Source organism: Coturnix japonica, chromosome 7 (assembly GCF_001577835.2).
Source record: "Coturnix japonica isolate 7356 chromosome 7, Coturnix japonica 2.1, whole genome shotgun sequence".
In the NCBI taxonomy this organism is placed as follows: domain Eukaryota; kingdom Metazoa; phylum Chordata; class Aves; order Galliformes; family Phasianidae; genus Coturnix; species Coturnix japonica.
In genome coordinates, this window is record NC_029522.1 from 4,623,495 (window position 1) to 4,643,389 (window position 19,895).

At 37.1% G+C, this 19,895-nt stretch overlaps 1 protein-coding gene across 1 annotated transcript in view; it reads left to right on the top strand.

Moving 5' to 3' along the window:
* COL5A2 (collagen type V alpha 2 chain) overlaps positions 1–19,895 on the top strand; it is a 99,341-nt gene that overhangs the window by 64,466 nt on the left and 14,980 nt on the right. The window contains exons 16-41 of the mRNA XM_015867838.2: positions 1,096–1,149; positions 1,823–1,867; positions 4,743–4,796; positions 6,445–6,543; positions 7,000–7,044; positions 7,132–7,230; positions 7,510–7,563; positions 8,669–8,776; positions 9,381–9,434; positions 10,081–10,179; positions 10,698–10,751; positions 11,508–11,606; positions 11,716–11,769; positions 11,922–11,975; positions 12,474–12,527; positions 13,052–13,105; positions 13,436–13,480; positions 15,204–15,302; positions 15,995–16,102; positions 16,220–16,273; positions 17,123–17,176; positions 17,294–17,347; positions 18,358–18,411; positions 19,155–19,262; positions 19,365–19,418; positions 19,570–19,623. Of these exons, the coding sequence (XP_015723324.1) occupies positions 1,096–1,149; positions 1,823–1,867; positions 4,743–4,796; positions 6,445–6,543; positions 7,000–7,044; positions 7,132–7,230; positions 7,510–7,563; positions 8,669–8,776; positions 9,381–9,434; positions 10,081–10,179; positions 10,698–10,751; positions 11,508–11,606; positions 11,716–11,769; positions 11,922–11,975; positions 12,474–12,527; positions 13,052–13,105; positions 13,436–13,480; positions 15,204–15,302; positions 15,995–16,102; positions 16,220–16,273; positions 17,123–17,176; positions 17,294–17,347; positions 18,358–18,411; positions 19,155–19,262; positions 19,365–19,418; positions 19,570–19,623 (1,764 nt within the window). The remainder of the gene's footprint in view (positions 1–1,095; positions 1,150–1,822; positions 1,868–4,742; positions 4,797–6,444; positions 6,544–6,999; positions 7,045–7,131; positions 7,231–7,509; positions 7,564–8,668; positions 8,777–9,380; positions 9,435–10,080; positions 10,180–10,697; positions 10,752–11,507; positions 11,607–11,715; positions 11,770–11,921; positions 11,976–12,473; positions 12,528–13,051; positions 13,106–13,435; positions 13,481–15,203; positions 15,303–15,994; positions 16,103–16,219; positions 16,274–17,122; positions 17,177–17,293; positions 17,348–18,357; positions 18,412–19,154; positions 19,263–19,364; positions 19,419–19,569; positions 19,624–19,895) is intronic.

Here is a 19,895-nt window from a genome sequence, read left to right on the forward strand (position 1 = left end):
GTGATGCCTTGAAGTTTATCTTTGTTCTTAGCTCATGCTTTGTTTTCTACTGTACTAAAAGTAGTGTTGGTACCCTTTGAGATATTTTGCTTGACAATTAATGGACCTACAAGTAGTTATGATAGATTTAACACAAATTTTCATGTAGATTTTGTAATTATTTGCCTACTCAAAGAAGTTTAAACATTTGGGGTAACTGAAGTATGCTTTTGCCATGTTAATGCTTCGTTTGAATTAGGTTGATCTTAGATGGAGTAATTTAGATCGCATATGTACTATGTATGAAAAACATGGAGAGAGGATTTTGGACATTATGGTGAGGATAAGCCCTTGTGGTATTGAAGTGGAGAAGCTTTATCTCAGCATAGCTTTCCTTCAGGTGTGTTTATGAAAACTGAATGCAGTACATGTCAAAAATTCACTTTCAGCAGTGCTTGCAGACATAAAGCACATGCATGATATCAGGTAATGCCATCTCTGCAAAACGCATTACCATGTGTCATGCAGAATGTAATATCCCTGAAGGGGATCCTTGTTTGTGAATGAACCGCAGTAAATGAGATTTCATTATTGACCCTGGTAAGAATGTACAGAATTCATTCTAATGCTTTTAGAACTAGAAATACTGTTGGAGCAGGAAAAGAGAAATTAGTCTGTTGAATTTCTGCTGTGGGCAAGCCTGTGAAGCTGCAAGGATCGGTGTAAGCTCCTATTAATTTCCTGTCATTGAACAATATAAAATACACCCGTAGGAAGAAAACTAACAAGCAAAGAAGCTTGTTTTCTATGATGATAGTTCAAATCAGCTGTTCTTTTTGTGCTCATAGTTTCAGTGAAGCTTATCATGATCTAATTAAAAACATATAAACAAGACTGAACAGAAAATTCCTAAAAAGCAGTATAATGCGAAGGGAATTTGAAACAAAGGAAAAGTCAAGAATTTTTAAAGAAAAAGTAAGAGTAAAAAAATGGATGGTGGGGGGGAAAAAAGAAAGGTCTCCTCTGCTATGAGGAGAGGAAAAAAGTTAAGTAAACCACATTCTTCACTTCTTGTTGTTCTGTACTTGAGCATTGTGTTTCTTGCTCTTCTTCAAGGGACCTAGAGGAATGCCAGGAGAAAGAGGTCGAATTGGACCACAGGGTGCCCCTGTAAGTAGGCTTGGTTTGACTCCTTGTAATTCCTATTATGTTTTAATTTAAATTTAAAGCTGTGAGCCTGGAGGCTTGTATGTGACTGCAAGTCACTTCAGGGGTGAGTTGTGCTGTAGGTTCAAGTTACAGCATCAGTAGAGTTTTGTAGAGAGAGATTTTTAATGTGTATTTCAAATCTGTTTTAAGAGGAAAATGCCATCTGTATGCTAGCATTGTGATATCTCATGCTAGAACTTTTCATCAGGACAAATATCCTCATAATCCTGTGGTTTTTTTTTTCTGGGATTCGTTAATTTCTCCTTTGTTTCTGTGAAAATTCTGTTGCAAGGCTATTTTCAACAGAACTTGAACTTGAAAACAAAAATAGGGATTTGCCTATATGTGAAATGAAATTTGAGTAGCAGTTTCCTTCTGTTGCTTTGTTGAAGTTACTGCACTGTACAGTGACACTTTCAAAATTTTAGAAAGAGGATTCTATTTCTATGAAGGAAGCGTGATATCTTCCTGAAGTTTTGTACATCGGTGTTTGGATGGGTCTGTAATCCAACATTTATTGCACTGTAGTCTGTGTGGTTGGTATCACAAATGGTAACGATAAACAAAACCAAAACAACAACAACAACAAAAGGAGTTCTTACAGACTTTTTGTCTCATCCATTTTAATATCTAGGGTGGACGTGGTCAGCATGGCATGCCCGGGAAGCCAGGGCCAATGGTAAGTTGCTTTCTTAATCGTGATTTTATTCATCTCATTTTTACCACTTAACTTTCATCATCATCGAGAGAAACACAAGCAACTGCTGGCCATTGTTGGCGCCATAATTGATTCCTGATTCTCACACTGGACCAGGAAGCATCTGATCTTGGCTTTACTGCTGTTTTCTGAAAATGGTCCAGAGTATTTTACTTAATTATAAAGGTTTTAATTTGCAGGGGACTAGGATAGCATTTTCCTTGGACAGATGTTTTGCTGTTTTTTTTTTTTTGTTTGTTTAAAGTGAAATCCATGTTATAGGGTGATTATCACCTTATATAATATATAATGTAAAACAGTTTATAATTGCTTATATTCTCCCTCTATATGCAAAGTTGACAAATGCCATTTTACCCAACAAGTGGAAATCCTCACCGATAGCAGGAATTGATACTTGCAGTTGCTCTGTTGCAAAACATAGAAGCCTGTCTTTTAATTATTAACAGTCACACACACTGAACTGCAGAACCAGCAGCATGTGTATGAATGACTCCAAGCTGATGAGAAGTTCCTCACTGAATAAGCTTGGTATGCACAGTGGCCAAATGTCTCACACAATTGCAACAGAATTGCAGCTGATTGTGGCAGTGCGAACTGTGGGTGTTAGCATATTGAAGGACAGTAATTTGAGCCCTACAATCCAATCTCAGTGCATTTGCTAGATACATTTGAGTCAAGTCACAGGAGCGAAGGTATAAGGAAGCCTGAGGATTTATTTACACACGTACTGTAAATTATGTGCTGCTTTTGCAAATTGAGTTTTAAGATGATTTCATAGTATTTGTGCTAGGTCAGTTTCTTCCCTTAAAATACAGCCAATGTGATTCTTTACTGCTTTTCAATATTCAACTAAAACCCAAGCATATCTGCCCACAATTGATTTCTTTAAGTAAAGGCTTCCATAGTCTCAGAGTGATATGAGCCTGAGAAACATTTATTTACACACGTTGTCTCAATGACCGAGCAGTTTTATAACAAAATTCATTAAAATAATTAACTGTAATGTAGGAACTTGAAGATGAGTACTGTCTAACAACTTCAAAACGCAGTTAGTGTATCAGGAAGGAGGATAACGTAATAGAAGAAACTTCAAAATAACACTGAAATAAAAATGTCAAGGTTAAACAAAGCTTGTTCCCAAACTATGAAATTCTGCATGAAGGATAAAACTCTTATTTAGTGTAAAATGTGAGTTCAGTTTCACTGGACACAACAATTGGTTGGCACACACTTTAGGCAAATTTACATGCATACTCACAAGGGAGATAGTGATTCTTAGTGCACATGTTTCTAACTGGGGGAAGAGTTAATGAAAAGCTTTGTTATTTGAGTTAGTACCGTGGCCTATCCTAATTCTGGGATTTTTGAAATAAAAAAGATATTTGGCATGTGTGTATTTGTGATCCAGCTAACTGGGACGTAGGTTTTTGAAATTATACTTGGGAGATATTACGTAACTCTATAGAAATCCAGCGCGAGGTCATGGCAGAAATGTCTGTAAGTAATACTCTCTGGGACAAATTGTCCTTAAGTTGGTCAGCAAAATTTCATTACATAGAACATTTTTTCACAATGTGCATCAGTTTATGAAAAACTATAATAAATCAGGAAAAGAAAGAGGGATCATCTGGAACCCCAGCATTGTAGTGAGTATGTATAACCACTGTGTGTCACCACTCAGGCGGTTATAATACAGTAGAAGTGGTCTTCTGTTGAATGTCATGTTCAGCACAGGAGGTGTTGTGGAAGTGGGAACCATTAATAAATTTTACTGCAGGGTCCTTCGTTGGAAGTCTTTCTGTTGAACAAGTTTTGCACCATAATATGCACGTGTACTATAGTACATAGGCTTGAAGTTTGCTTTGCTGTGATTTTTGACTGTCTGTCATGTAAGGCAAGTCTGGCTTTTGCATCCATGCCCAAACAGAGGAGCCTTGTGAGGGTGAGCCAATGCACTGTATTACAGTGCATCCAGAATTTGATTCTAGATCTAGAAATAGTGTAGCCACATAATAATCTGTCTGCTTGAGCTGTCAGACATTCTTATGTATCACAGTGACTTTCTTGAGGTATAAAACTATTTAGAAGGAAGTATACTGCTTTTTGGAGCTGAAGATGCACCTCTGCACAGAAATTCATTTCATGGTGTGCCATAATCCAGCTTTTACTTCTTTCTTTTCCAGAAATATTTGCTTCTTCCAGGACAGCTATCTAAACAATAAGCTGTTCCTACTGTGTGTCTTTTTATAACTTGAAAAGCCTGATACGAAGTTTGCATTGTAACTTTAGCAAGAATTTGGTTGTGAATTTGAAAATTTCCATGAGAGAGAAGTGTAGAAAATAGGAACGTGGAACTGCACAGCCTTTCTCTTTGTTTAACTATCTTTTTAATTATAATTTTGCTTGTCATATTCACATATTCTCCTCAAGTATCTTATCAAGGAACAAACTGTTTGTTTGTTGTGATTGCCTAACTATTATCTTTTCCTTGCTATACTGTAGTAACATGAGTGTAGAAAGAGGAGGTAAGGCTTTATTACAAACAGAAACTGAAAAATTATGATAGTAATAATGAACTGCACACATTGTGATTTGCACATGAGTAATCGAATCAAGAGCTGTAAGGTGGCTTATAATTCATTAAATACATTTTAAAGTGCCACACCGTTATTTCAAAGAATGCATATATCACTCAGAAAAATAAAATTTATTTTTCTTTTTAATAAATGTGTTATGACTAAAGCTGTACTTAATCCTGGAATCATATTTACCCAGTGATTAGATACTAGTCTTTCTGAAGAGTGGGATTATAGCTTTGTATGTTCATCTTTTATAGGGTCCCCTTGGCATAACTGGTTCTCCAGGTTTTCCAGGTGCTCCTGGTATGAAGGTAAGAATAAGTTCAATTTCCTTGTATCATGTTTAACAAGAGGAGTTCATCTTAGAGTTTTTCATACTGACCTGTGTACACCTCCCTAAGGGTGACTGTGACATCAATCTTAGTCTAGGCCTTGAGAAAGAAGTTAGAAACAAAATAAGGCAATAGCAATTACTACATTTTGGATTTTTATCATTATTTGCTTTGTGTTTTCAATAAGGAGTGATAACAAGATACTTTTATCCTGTAACCCAAAATCTTGTCCAGTGTATTCAGAGAAAAACAAGCTGTACTCTGCAGGGTGAATTGTAGCAATTAGTTCAGGTGAGCGTGGAAGCAGCATCTTCCAGTGGCCAGTTTTGGCCAGTAATACTTACTGAGTTGACAAAGACATGTAAAGAAAATACCTGAAATCCCAACAGAGATTTGCTGCAACTCGCCACAGTAAGGCAAATGATGTTTTCAGCTTTTTGTGGTTCTTTGTGATTGGGCTGGTGAGGAAAACTTGTACGATCTGCAGTGATTTCTCTGTGGGATTTTCTTCTTTTGTTTTTCAACCTCTTCATACTTCTTTCACTTGCTCCCCACCCAGCTCCTTCCTGGTGTTCCCTTCCAGTCCTTAAACATGACATGAAAAATGTATTGTAAAGAATTTTTTCTTCAGTTTGCCAGGCAGCCAAGTTCAGCAGATGTTTTGTGTTGTTGTAAAGCTGACAACACTCATGGAACAATTTTTTGGAAAGGAGTCTCAATAGGAGTATTAAGATAATGTGTAATTAAATGATTGTGCTTCTTAGTGCATGTCTAAACTGTACTAAAAATCAAAGTAAGTATTTGGGGAAACTTTTATGTGAAGAATCAATGAAGACACTGTGAAAAAGCAGGCTTACCTTCAAGCTTGATCATCAGGTTAAATTGAAATAGCTGCTATGGACTTACAAAAGATAATCAGACCATATGTCGAAGATGTTGACTTAATATTATGTGTTCTGAAACTAATGGACATCAATTCCAAAAGGCATATTTCCCTTATTAAAATAGAATTCTAAGTAGATCCCAGGAGGAATAATATTGTTGGAGAGTCTGTTCCACTGTTATAGGACTTTACAAAGTCTAATAATGTTTGTTCTGTTCTACTCTGACCAGCATGATGGCGTGTGACTATCAGTGTATTACATCTATCTTTGTATCATCTGTATCTCTCTTTAAAGATATTGTTTAATATACTCAGTAGTGCTGCAACAGCAAGTCCCTCTGTGCTGTGCAGGAAAGCCAACCAAGTGTTTTGTTATTGCTAAATCTCAGTCTTTATCTGCTAACAAAGCAAAGTAAAGCTGTTAAATTACAGGTATGGACAAGGGTTTTCACAGAGATATGTCTTTAAAATATTTGATCTGATTTGGGCCACAGGATGCATCGATCCTCCTCTGTGTAAAGTTTTCTTATGAGCATTAAGGGATAATTTTTTTTTTGTAGTTTTAATGTCTGTATACGCGTAGAAGTCGGATTAGGTAAGTTAATGTATATTTTAAGGATAATTAGGTATATCAAGATCTGAATTGTTTTTCTCTTGTGAGCGCTCAGTATTACTCTAGTGTTAGTTTCAAGTGTTACTTCTTAGCAGAAGATAATCTCCAGTTTTCTTCTGTGGAAATCTTAGGGAGAAGCAGGTCCAACAGGTCCTCGTGGTCCTGAAGGCCCCCAAGGACAAAGAGGTGAAACAGGTCCCCAAGGCCCAGCTGGATCGCAAGGTCTTCCTGTAAGTATTTTACTTTGAATTCTTCTCTGCTCAGTATGTGCATGTTGCCTGTTTATTGGGTATTTTAACATCCTACTTGGTTGACAGTGAGTTTTGTTCAAAGTGCTTTTTCCCAGAAAAAGAAAGGTATCATTCATCTATTTTCTGTTTTTGTTTGTTTTTTCAAAACTACATTTTATTTAATTAAAACAACTTAGAAAACTGGAAGTTGTGCAGTATAATGTGGTCACAATCCTATGGATACTTTATATGCTTAATGTGATTTTCAGTCTTTAAGATCATTACTTGTACCCTTTGTTACTCACGTTTGCATTTGCAAGTAGATCTTAGGTTAGTGTATATATTTAATAGCCTTCGTTGTCTGCTATGCTAAAGCACATCAAATAGCTATCTTCTGTTTTTGTTATCAATGTCCTCCTCAATAAAATTAATTTAATGATTGGAATTTATTTCTAGGGTACGGAAGGGACAGATGGCTCTCAAGGTGCCAAGGGCCCAACTGTAAGTAAACGTATCAGCTGTTGAAGTAGCTGCGTTAGTGGATTTATTAGTATTTTAATTTTTCCTTGCTGTCATTTCTGTTTGTAGGGATCTCCAGGCACTGGGGGCCCCCCTGGCTTATTAGGTCCACCTGGTTCCCCAGGACCCCAAGGCAGTACAGGCCCACCTGGTATTCGAGGGCAGCCGGTAATGACGTATTTTCTGTAAAAATTATGGTATCTATCAAATGTGTTACTCTATGAAACAAAAACACTGGTTAGCAGTGAAATGTCTTGAAATGAGCAGTATGGTGATGAGTATGCTGAGAATGAGATCTCGTAAGTCTTCTATGAGTCTGACATAATTTTATTGTTTTCTTAGAGATATGAAAAGCATGTCTGTTTTTATTTTGTACCTTAATCCAGAATGAATGAATGACTTATGCAGTTTTAACTTCATATATACTAATTGTGTGCTTGTTTTCAGGGAGACCCTGGTGTTCCAGGTTTCAAGGGAGAAGCAGGACCCAAAGGTGAACCAGTAAGTCTCCATATGATGTGTAAGATGAAGAGGAATCACAAAGGTTGTATGTGTGCTTTGAATGGGCTTTAAAATTTTATGACATTTCTGATGTTATTTTTCATTATTACTTTTGTTTGTCAAGTAATTTCTATTATGGAAGACCAGCCACAGTGAAAGTTAGAAAATCTTCAGAATGAATAGCAAAACAGTTCCTTTGATATGATGAATCACCTATCCTGTGTAGGCTTTATAAACCTGAAATTGCTCAGGGACCAATTAGTACATTTACTCGGGTTTCTATAGTGCTCAAAGTGACTTTATTCCAATTTCTTCATTTCAAGAGAAATGGATCTAATGTGTTTCTAGACATTTAAAATCACTCAGATGTGTGTGCTAATCATAAGAACAAAATAGTTTTAAAACTATACTTTTAATACATCCTATCCAGGTGTGCATAGTAGATATAAATATTAAAAGAATAGAAATGTGTATATAATTGTATGGCATGAATAGCTGCTTATCCTACAGCTAATATTTCATAAGTATTCTCTGGAAACGTGGCTAATTTCATTCTTCAACTGTTTGAATTTTTGGGGAAAAAAAGTGATTCTACACAATTGGGGTTTGTTAGGCTCGTTTATCTTCAGTCTTTCAATAGTTTAAATGATTGCATAAAAACTGACAAAATCATGCAGATGAAATCACGGTTTCCTTACTATTGACTGGCTTTTCATTTCTTTCAGAGTGTCTTTGAGATTGTCATTGAGTTTTAGTTCTTTGTTGCTTGTTCAGTTGATGATTGTGATGAGTAAAATTATGTAGTACTGTGTCTGAACAAACAGGTCTTTTTAATAACTACCATAGGGCCAAATGATAGTTGGAGTTCACTCGTATTGCCCCTCTTACTGAGATCTTTGTTTATAAATGAAGAAAAAGAGAAAAGCTGGTTCTGAAATTTTTTATTTTTATTATTCTATTTTTTAACTGATTCAGATCCTAGCCATATTTTCTTTCCTCCTTTATTTAGAAAAAGGTTTTGATATTATAAAGATTGTCTGTTTCAATATGCTTGATAATTGGTAAGCTTAGAAAGAAATTTTTACAAAATTTTAACTTCCGATAGGGCCCACAAGGTGCCCAGGGTCCCATTGGCCCCATGGGTGAAGAAGGGAAAAGAGGCCCTCGAGGTGATCCAGGGTCTGTCGGTCCACCAGGTCCTGTTGGAGAGAGGGTAAGCAATCCAGAAAAACAATGTTTTCAACTAGCCAGTATTTCTCTCACAAGATATCTCAGCATGACCTAACCGTGTATTTTCTTACGCTTAGATTGTAGGTGTGATTGGACTTGATTTTCCTAACAGCATCAAATATTGGTATACCACTTGGTTCTGTACCAGATTAGTGAATTCAGGGTGCTGTCTTCTGTGATAGACTGTAATCTGTGTGAAAGTTATGCTTTGAAGCTCAGGATCTAAAATTAGGGTCCGATTATTGTCTTATGGGGAAAGAAATTGGTGATGCTTCTGCTGTGGATATTGTAATTCATAGATTCAGTGCACAGAATAACATGGTAACAAATGTTGGAAATACAATGAAGTAATCTCAGATTCAGTACTTAAGCTCTGTACAAATGGTCATCCTTCATTGAATCATGCTGTTCAGTGTGCATGAATAAAACACTGGTATTTTCATGTTCCCAAGTGGATGAGAAAATCCCAAATTTATACTGTTGAAGAAAATAGCAAGGAAATAAATTGAATTGCCAAAGTAGAAGTCAGATACCTTATTTGCAGTAATGTATTCAGGCAGTAATCCAGTGTCTGTGACTTTTCCCAGGGTGCTCCTGGGAACCGTGGTTTTCCAGGTTCTGATGGCTTGCCTGGACCAAAGGTAAGTGAAATAAGTGTTTTTCTAAATGCATCTATATAGAGAGAAAGGGTTCAATTCAAAATACACTCTTCCGGGCAAATGAGCAGGTAATTAAAATGACAAGTAGAGTGAAAAGGAATTGGAAAATGTTAAAAAGAGGTTAGAAGTCTTTCAGACTAAAATTTTATGGGGAGAAAACACTTTGAATTCCTGTGATGATGTTCAGCTTTCATTTTATGTGCCTGAGTTAATGGTCCCTCAAGCTCATAAGAGAAACTGACCTGTTTATATTACTGTACTGTTACAGAAATAATTCTATAATGTGGGACTGCTTGAAAAATTGTGTGGTTTTTTGTTTTTTTTTTTTTTTGGTGTTTCTTCATATTCTTGTCTCTTGAACAGATCAGCTAATCCGTGTTTGGCTTTCTGAAGTGTTAGAACTCTTGCAGAGTAGTGTCTCACTAAATACTTTTCTAGTGTTTCTCTCAATGCCTGACTTTTTGGTAGAAGTACAGGAATTATAATGTCCTCGCATGAGTTTGCGTTATGGAAGATGCAACTTTCTGCTCACCAAAAATACGTCCTAAATTGAAGTTAGGTATTTTATTTACCTTTCTCACTGTGACTGTTCTAAGTCCTAACTAATAGCTTATTGATATCTCTACAGGGTGCCCAAGGAGAGCGTGGTCCAGCAGGTTCTTCTGGTCCTAAGGGAGGTCAGGGAGATCCTGGGCGTCCTGGTGAGCCTGGACTCCCAGGTGCAAGGGTAAGTAACTAATAGCAGTACACTATAAACCAGGACTAATGTTTTCAAAATGTGAGCATGCACTTAATGAAACTGGGTAGTTGTTAAAGGATGGACCTATGTCAGTGGGACAACTTAAAAGCTTAAGGCCAGAATACCTGTCTTTTTCTTTTTTCTGCTTATGTTGGAAGGTGCAAGTTGCATTTGTCTTTCAAAGAGAAAGACACTTGATTTGTAGACTGGCTAGTGCAACTAAAGGATGTGACCCTGTTGGAAGTTTGAGAGGTGTAAAAGTAACAAAAAGGGGGAATAGGAAAAGGAAGATCGAAAACGGTGAGGGATGAAGGTGTTAAGTACTTTAAAGATAAGGATGAGGACTTCGGATACAAAGAAGAAAACTGTGTGCAAAATGTTTTGGTGTTTTTCATCATGGTAGTAACAGCATATATTCTGGGTTTGTTTACATTTTCCTTGTGTTTTACTTATTTTGTGATAGAATTGTATGCACAATCTAATACCATTATTATTCCCATTTTTAGGGTTTAACTGGAAACCCAGGCGTTCAAGGCCCTGAAGGAAAACTTGGCCCCTTGGTAAGCAGCAGTTGGTCATTTCAGCTGATGCCACAGTTGTTTGGAGATCCCACCTCACTGAAATTACTTCTGTTAATCCCATTTTTCTTGATTTCTGGAACTTTGCCTTCTCTTTTAAGTGTTAATCTTGGGTTGCTAAGTTGAGATATGTAGTACGATTAATAATCTTATAGTCAGTTTAGCTGCTGCTGCAGTGTTTTCTAAGTGCCTCTTGTTTGGGATCAATTAATTGCTTATACATAATGGCTTGATGTTAATAAACATGATATTTATTTAGCTCCAGCTGTCTGACTGTAGCTCTGTCTTAGATACACTTTGATAACTGTAGCACAAAACAAGGCTAGTATTATTCTATTTACTTAAACAGTATAAGATAACTGTGTATCCTTACTTCTTGTTATATTCACTAGTTTTGAAGTGAAAAATTCCAGCACCAACAGCCTTTTTTAGGTAGGATGTTCAGTATTATGTTGGAAAGCACTTAGTTGATGAACTTTTTCCTCTATGACACTTAGGTAACAGTGTGGGTTCAGTTACTGATCTACGACACAATTTGTACCCTGTATTTTAATTTCGTTTAGGACAATTATTTAGCTGAAGAATTAGATGTGAATATCTAGTCACTTAAAGGTTGTTCTCAAATTAAATTAGAGCTGTTTTGTAATAGTAGTGCTGTTAGTCATTTTCTAGAGGTTAATAGGCTCACATAAATAATTAATTGTTTGAATTTAATGCAGAAAATGTTTTTTCTGGTAGGGTGGCCCTGGAGAAGATGGACGTCCTGGTCCTGCGGGTTCCATAGGAATCAGAGGTCAGCCAGGCAGCATGGGCATTTCTGGGCCAAAGGGTAGTAGTGTGAGTATGACACTTGGTACCCAAGATTTGCTTAATTTCAAACATTTGTGCAAATGTTAATGGCTGAAAACAATATGTAAAACTAATCGTTTCTTCTCCTGTGAATTAGGGTGATCCTGGTAAACCCGGAGAAGCAGGAAATGCAGGTGTTCCAGGACAAAGAGTGAGTGTGACTGTTACCGTTTTTCAGTGATTACAGAAAGTATGCATTTCTGTTAAGTCTGCTCACTATTCAAAGCTTTTTCTTATATCCTGTTTTTTGTTTTTGTTTTTAATTAATTTTTAATCTTCTTTTTCTTTTTTTGTTTTCTTTAGGGAGCTCCTGGCAAAGATGGTGAAGTTGGTCCTTCTGGTCCTGTTGGCCCATCAGTAAGTCAGCTTCTTTAGCACTGTCTGTTTACCTGCCTGTCCCTCCATCCCTTCACTGATCTTTCTGCCTCCCCGCTTTTTTCATCTTTATGCCAGTTGTTGATTCCAAACAACAATAACTGTAATACCAAAAGAAATCCTACAAAAAAGTGTTTAATTAAATATTAAGACACAGATGTGTTGGTAATACAATTTGTGTTATGGCAATTACAAAATAAAAAAACAAAACAGCACAAAGGAGAAATTTTTTTCCAAAGTTCACTTTTCTTGCTTTCTTGGTTTTAGTGGAGCTGGGTGTCTTGCCATTAGCAAAGAATTGCAAGTGAGAATCTTAAATTGACAACCAGATATCTCCTTGTTTTTGATAGGATTTACTTGGTCTGCTGTAAGTAAAAATGCACAATAAACAAATGCATAACTGCAACAGTGACTATTCAGAGAGAAGGAAAATTGCTCTACTGTTTTTCTAATGTGCACTTATTACTTCCTTTTGCACAGGGTCTGGCAGGAGAAAGAGGAGAACAAGGCCCTCCAGGTCCTACAGGGTTTCAGGTGTGTGCGTTAATTTTTCTAAGAGAAAAAATAAATAGTCATCTCTTTATCAAATGAAGTTAGCAATACAATGAAATTCTGTGTAACAAAACAGAGCATGAGAATTGATGACAATAGTATGTAGAATAATTACTGATAGCTTTCGTAACAGCTGTATGGTAAACTTAACTGGAAAAGCAGTTCTGTATCCACTGAGAAAGCCTTTCCTGTTTATTATTAGGAGATTTTCCAAAGATGTTCCAAGTATGGAGCAAAAAAATTGTTTTGATGATGAAGTATTAATTAAATCTATTTATAGACAACATGATTTCTAGAGCTGACATGTATATGTCTGACAAATGTTAAAGAAGGGCTGCTATTTCATTTAGAGTGATGCAGTATTGATGTAACTATTTTGACTGAGGACTTCTGACTGCATAATCTTGTACTGTATTTAATATATCTGTATCATCAGTGTTCTAAATGTGACTTCAACTTTTCCTATTTTATTGAAACCATATTTTATGTTTACCTATTTTTTACAGGGCTTACCTGGGCCACCAGGTCCTCCAGGTGAAGGGGGAAAGCCAGGTGATCAGGTAATTTCTGTATTTTTTACAAGAAAATCACTTTGTAAGGTAGCTTTACCTTTTCTCCTCTTAGTAATTTAATTTCCCACTCTATTTCAAAATACTTACCGATGTAGTCTAGAAGCTGTCTGTGACAGGACTGCTTTTGGAAAAAGCAATGACTAGAATATAGCTATCTTACTGTTCTTGTTTGGAAAGTCTTCTCTTGTTCTGCCCAAATATTATTCAGAGCTAGTCATCCGCATTCACTTCATTTGTAAATTAAATGATTATTTCTAATTTTCACAGCTATAAGGTTATGAATAAGCTTTCATCCTAATGGTGAACTCTCTTCTGTAGGGTGTTCCTGGAGATCCTGGAGTGGTTGGTCCTTTGGGCCCCAGGGTAAGTATTTTCCTTCAGAAGTTTATAACAGTTTTCTGAGGATGAAAGTTGATGTGAACTTTTATGGGCAAAATGAATGTTTTGTCTTTCTTGGCCCAACAGAGTAATTCAAAGCGTGGGTATATTTAAAGTCGGTGTGTTTTCTATAAAACAGACCACCTTTAATGGTTCCATACCCCATGAACTAGTGTTATTATCTGCTGATTGAACAGATATAATTGTAAGCTATTTGGATACAGTCTGTGAGAACACTGTTTTGCTAAGCACTGTTCTATATTGCCTATCTTTAACAATAAAAACATAATGCTGTTTGTTATTTCATCAGTTAGCCTATGTAGGTTGCTCTGAATGTAATGCTTCCTATTTATTTATGTAGATACTACAATAGATAAAAAATGCAAAATAGCACTATTTGAAAGGGCAAATTCTCAGCTACAAAAACAGTTTTCAGTATAGTCTCCTCACCATTAGCTATACATTTTTTACCAGCAATGAACAATAATTTTTGTGCAGCACTTAAAAATTCTGTACCTGCAGAGGTGCTCCACTGTTTCACAGCTATATGGTGGCACTGTTTCTAGGAAAACATTGCCTATGACATCCATCTTGGCCTCAACAGATAAAAGTCAGAGGGCACCAAGTGCAGACTGCACGGTGGGTGTTGTAGGACAGCCCCGCCAAGATTGGCAGAGTGCTTCAGGCTGGTAAGGAGACTGGTGTTACCATGTTACAAGAGAATGGTTGTTATCTTTTCAGACCTAACTCTGAAGGTTTGAGCCTTCAGCTTAGTCAGCAACATGATTTAGTGGTCAGAGTTGATGGTTTGTCAGTGTTCCAGAAAATTGAAGGAATCTCTTACTGCCAAAGACAGTGCATGTCTCTATAACCTCTAAAGGCTGCACCCTGAGCTTATTATTCAATGGGAAATTAACTTGTCATTGCTTCAAGGTCTGCTGTTTTGTCTCTGGTTTTGAGTGGTGACGTGACATCACTGCTGATGATGCAGATGTCACCATCTGTCATGATTTGTTCAGTAGGTTGTCACAAACTTGTGTATGGTATTCTTTCTGTTCCTGTGTTTGTGGGAACCACCTGACACAAACTTTGTGATATTGCAGTGTTACCACCATTTCAGTGCACTGAGGATGACGTTTGGCTCTGTACACAGTTCCCTGGTCGTAGTCCTCTGGTTGGCACAGATCAAGATGCTCTTGATTTCATGGTGTGGAAGTGCATGGCTGTCCAGAACATGGCTCATCTTTCACATTGCTTTTGCCACTGCTAAAACACACCACCCAGCATCTCATTGTGCCACATCCACTTTTTGGTCTCTACAGACTTTCTGGAAGCATTAATGAATTCCCTTGGGTGCCTTTTTTTCCACACAGAGGAATTGAGTGACACACCTTTGCTCCATTTGTGCTTCCATGGCAGGTGCCATTCTGTCAGACTGCCCCTCTGCTGACATCTGCTGCATGGCAACAAAATATAACGGGATACTGGTGGGAAGGTTCAGTCTCTAATAATGTACTACTAACGTATACCTCTGACAATGTGGGCCAATGTAATTAAATAGGAGGCATTACGTTTGGAGCAGCCCACGTAGAATTAGTTCACAGGCTCTTTTTTTACATAATAGTTCTGTGCTTATAGTGTACTTAATGTTTTTGCTATCAGAATTCTGCCCTGACTAGTAAATAAGAAACAATTATCCATTTTATAGGGAGAACGTGGCAATCCAGGGGAACGGGGAGAGCCAGGTGCGTCAGGACTTGCAGGTGAAAAGGGTATGGCTGGAGGTCATGGTCCTGATGGTCCAAAGGTAAGCTACAGTGATATTTCTGTTGCTGAAGTGATGCCTTGTATAATTGCTTTTCAGAAGAGCGTCAGAGAAATTGTTGTGTATGCTTTTCAGTAGATCCAGGCAAAGCCATTTCTAAACTGCTAAAGAAAAAAAGATTAATAATGGCTCTGTGTTAAGAACTATCTCATTTTACATTAAGAGAGTTGGTAGTGTTGAGTATTTAAAAGTAAATGCTGCAAACTCTGTATCTTCCCTTCACCTGCAGTTGATTTAATTGGTCCTTTGAAGATCACACCAGTTACGTGAGATCTGTATTGGATGTGAGCTGTGAGAAAAGAAGTGTCAGTACAAAATCTCTTCCCCTTGTTGCTTATACCTGCTGCCACTTTGTGTAATGAACTGATGAAGCATCAGGGTAAAGGCAAAGAGAAGCTCAAGCTTCTTTTTTGGCTTTTTCTAACCGCCAGTGTGCAGTGGTGTGGTCCCACACTAATGTGTTTGGGAGGACTATGGTATTACAGCTGTATTTCCTGAGAAACACAATGGGAAATGAGAAGTGTTTGGACATGAATAAGTTCAAAATTTAAATTAAATTATTACTTAAAACTGTGCCCAAGAGGCTTCAACACAGGCACAGTGTGTTTTTGTACCCTGGAGACAAAGATACTTCTCAGATGAATAGACAATAACTTGCACTTAATTCATTTCAGGGAAGTCCAGGCCCTAGTGGGACACCTGGTGATCCAGGCCCGCCAGGTCTTCAGGGTATGCCTGGAGAAAGAGGGATTGCTGGAACTCCTGGTCCAAAGGGTGACAGAGTAAGTATTTCTATTGTGCCAGGTAGAATCACCTGTCTCTTAATATTGCATTTGTGCAGTAGCATGAGCTATTCAGCATTCGGTGTCATAACTTAAAGTTTCTGGGTTTTTTCGTAGGGTGGTATAGGTGAGAAAGGTGCTGAAGGTACTGCTGGAAATGATGGGGCAAGAGTAAGTAAAATCTGTAACTCTTTTAATATTGAGCCCTCCACACAGAAAATTATTACCCCTTGTGGTAGGGGGTTCTCAGATCAGATTTAAACTGTACTCAACTTGGAGATATGATGAGTTGACACATTTCTTCTGATGTTTCAAATCTGGTCAAATTTTGCAAGACAATTGTGCACAGTGTACTTGTATGTCCATTTGAAGCACGTGTTTTGTAATTATAATAATTGGAGTTCAGACTTTAATGGTAAAGATTTGTGGAAGTAACGTGTTAATCTGAGATTTTAAATACACAAGGAAGCCAAAGTGTTAGTGTTGTAGGATCCGGTGTGGTTGATCAGTTTGGATGGAATGACTGGAACTCACTTGTCCAACAATGCCATAAAGAGAGAGTATGCTTTAGGGGAGCATGCAAGATGTATACGAATCTTCAAAGCCATGACAGACACTTCAATTTTAAAGTGTGAACAAATAAGATGACAGTTATCGAGGTCTTCTGTGTTAAGTGGGTAAAAAAAGAACTTAATTTCTTCCTAGGAATGCCAAATAAAGCCAGGGCTATTATTGTTTTTTATCATTGGCTTTACTCATAAATGCAGAAAAGGATAAGTTGAAGTTATTGAAGAAACAAAGAATGAAGGAAAGGAAGACAACAGTAATATGGAACTTAGGTCATTGTGAAAAGGACATGAAAATAAATTGTAGTTATGAAGGACACAGTAAATTTTCAGACAAAAAGAAGAATTTAAAGGAAAGAAGAAATAATGGGAATGGTATCATATCAGAGGCTTTGAAAGAACTGTTTTGAAGCATTACTTACCTAACTTTCTTTCTACTTAATTTGTTCATAAGGGTCTTCCTGGTCCAATAGGCCCAATGGGTCCAGCAGGGTCCACTGGAGAAAAGGTAAACGTATTTCCCTGCCATTCCCTACTCAAATTTCTTTATGTCATTGTACCTTATTGGCACTTGTGCTACACATCAGGTAAATTACTGGGAACTAACTTCAAATTTTGTTTGAAGGGTGAACCAGGTCCTCGAGGTCTAGTCGGTCCTCCCGGTTCTCGTGGAAACCCTGTGAGTAAATGTTCAGTTTATACCTGACATGAGTTAAAAAATACTACAAATATATAATTCTGATCCAAGCATCAGGTGTTTGTATCATTTGCTTGTATAGATTCCTGTTTTTCTTTATTTTATTTTTTAATTTTTTTTTTATTTTTTAAAGCCAAAGTGTGTAGTTCTCATCTTGATATTGTGCACTTGTGAAAGTGTTGCCAGGTCTTGTTCTTCTGTCTTCTACTTTTTTTTAGGGCAATCATTACTTAGAATTACCTTCTTTTTCCTCAATTCAGAAAGTATAAGATCACTTCTAATCACTGATATCTTTTTTAAAAGATTGCCAATTACAGATATTACTGTATCCATAAAATTATTTAGAAGGACAAAGCGCAGAGATAAATCTTGATTCATCCAAAAGTGTCGAGTCTTTTCATCTATTCTTCCTTCTATTTGTGATCTTAGAGTTCTTGATAGTTGGCCTGGATGACTAAAAAGTTAAAAGCTCAGCCCTTCTAGATTCTTCATACTGATTGGAATTGATTATGTCTGTCATAAATTAGAGCAATCTCAATTCTGGTATAAATTGAAACAGCTTGCACCCCTCTGGGGAATGCTGGAGTTTGGCAGCCTTCAACTCCTCCCTTTCCAAACAAATGGTATGTGAAAAGCTCAGCTGAAGCAGTTCACAGCCCATTCTGATCTTGCTGAAGAAGTATGCCTTTGAATGGTTGGTAGTTTGTTTTTCTTTTTTCCCCCGGATGTATCTGACTGGAATGGTAAATTCTTTAGAATGTGTGTTATTAGCTAATCCTGATACGACTGGAAGTGGCTGTAAGCAGAATTCCTTTTGCTGTTCTACTGCTTGCATACATCTTATGTCTCTAGATTCTAAAAGTTTATGTAGTCTTGACTACATGGCAGACCTAATTGTTATAGTCAGCATCTTTTATTGTGTGACTAAATGGTCGTGTGATTTGGATTAATAATTTAATAATAATTTAATAATTTATTTTGTTTCTTTGTAGGGTTCTCGAGGAGAAAATGGCCCAACTGGTGCTGTTGGTTTTGCTGGTCCTCCGGTATGTGTTTCGTAACTCTAATGAGTTTCTTTTAGTCATACTTTGACTTTTTTAGTTTCCTTCATTATGAGTAATACTGCAGTGTTTTAGAACGTGAGTCACATTTTTGGAAGAAGATCTGCTTTTTTTTCCCATCATTATACAAAGTAGTGAACAGGGCTAATGAATACCTTCGATAAGTGAAAAATAGATTTTTGGAAAAGATGATGTAATTTTTCACTGGATTTCATATCTTCATGAATACACTGAGTTATTCCTTTGAGATTAAAATGAAGCAGATTGTTATATGTTGTCTAGTGAAGGTAGCAAAGGCTTACTTTATGGCTGTTGGAGGAAGGCTTGAATTCATGGATTAAACAGAAAATCTGTGAGACTTTTCAGTGAGTACCTCCAACTTCCTCACAAGGAGTTAGGCGCCTGCTTTCCCTGATGGGAAGATAGACTGGAGAAGAGAATATTGGTTCTGTTTCTTTCAGAAACGTAACAGGTTCTGAGGAAAGCATAACATGTAAATAACTGTAAAATACTTAATTAGAAAATATTTTCTATGGAAATCCCAACTTCACAGAGTTTTCAGAAAACTATACCTGTCATTTTTGGCAGACTGTGATGAACAATTACATTTCCCTTGAATTAACCTACTGATTTTGGTTTCGAGATGTTCTCTGCAAAGTGACCTGTTAGGTTAGAAGGAGGTGGTATTCTCTGTTCTGGTGCTGCTTCTATAATATAATTTCTTATAGGGCCCTGATGGTCAGCCAGGTGTGAAAGGTGAACCTGGGGAACCTGGACAGAAAGGAGATGCTGGATCTCCAGGACCGCAGGGGCTTGCTGGATCTCCTGGCCCACCAGTAAGTACAAATAGCATCATCAGATACTAGTGTCATAAATTGATTCTGCTTGAAGTGTTCTGAATGTTGGTTATCATCCCTCTCTTTCTTCTTTCTTCTTAGGGTCCTTCAGGTGTTCCTGGTTTGAAAGGTGGTCGAGGAACTCAGGGTCCCCCTGTAAGTAGTTTATAATTTTTTGTGAGTTAACTGTAGACAATCTAATTTGACAACCTAATTCAGTGTGTGTGCCATCCCCTTGGTTAAGAGCTCTTCAGGTAACTCCGTTGTTTTATTTCTTTTTGTAAAGTTAATATTAATGTATTTTTAGGGTGCTACTGGATTCCCAGGATCTGCTGGAAGAGTTGGACCTCCTGGACCTACTGTAAGTCAGTTGATGTTTTAGTAATGGATGTATATTATAACTCAGTTACTGAAAACCTGAATAAAACAGGAAGCATGAAGCGGTGTTTATCACGTGATGCTACAGAAGAGAGCAGTTTGTGAACACTCACTTGTGTGACTGTATTTACATCGTACTTTATCAAACAGAACTCATTCATCTTGCAACTGTTCTGTTGTGTCCAAATTAGCACAAGGCTTCACTGGATTAAGTAGTGTTTAGTTAGGCTTTGAGTTAGATTCTCAGACTACTCT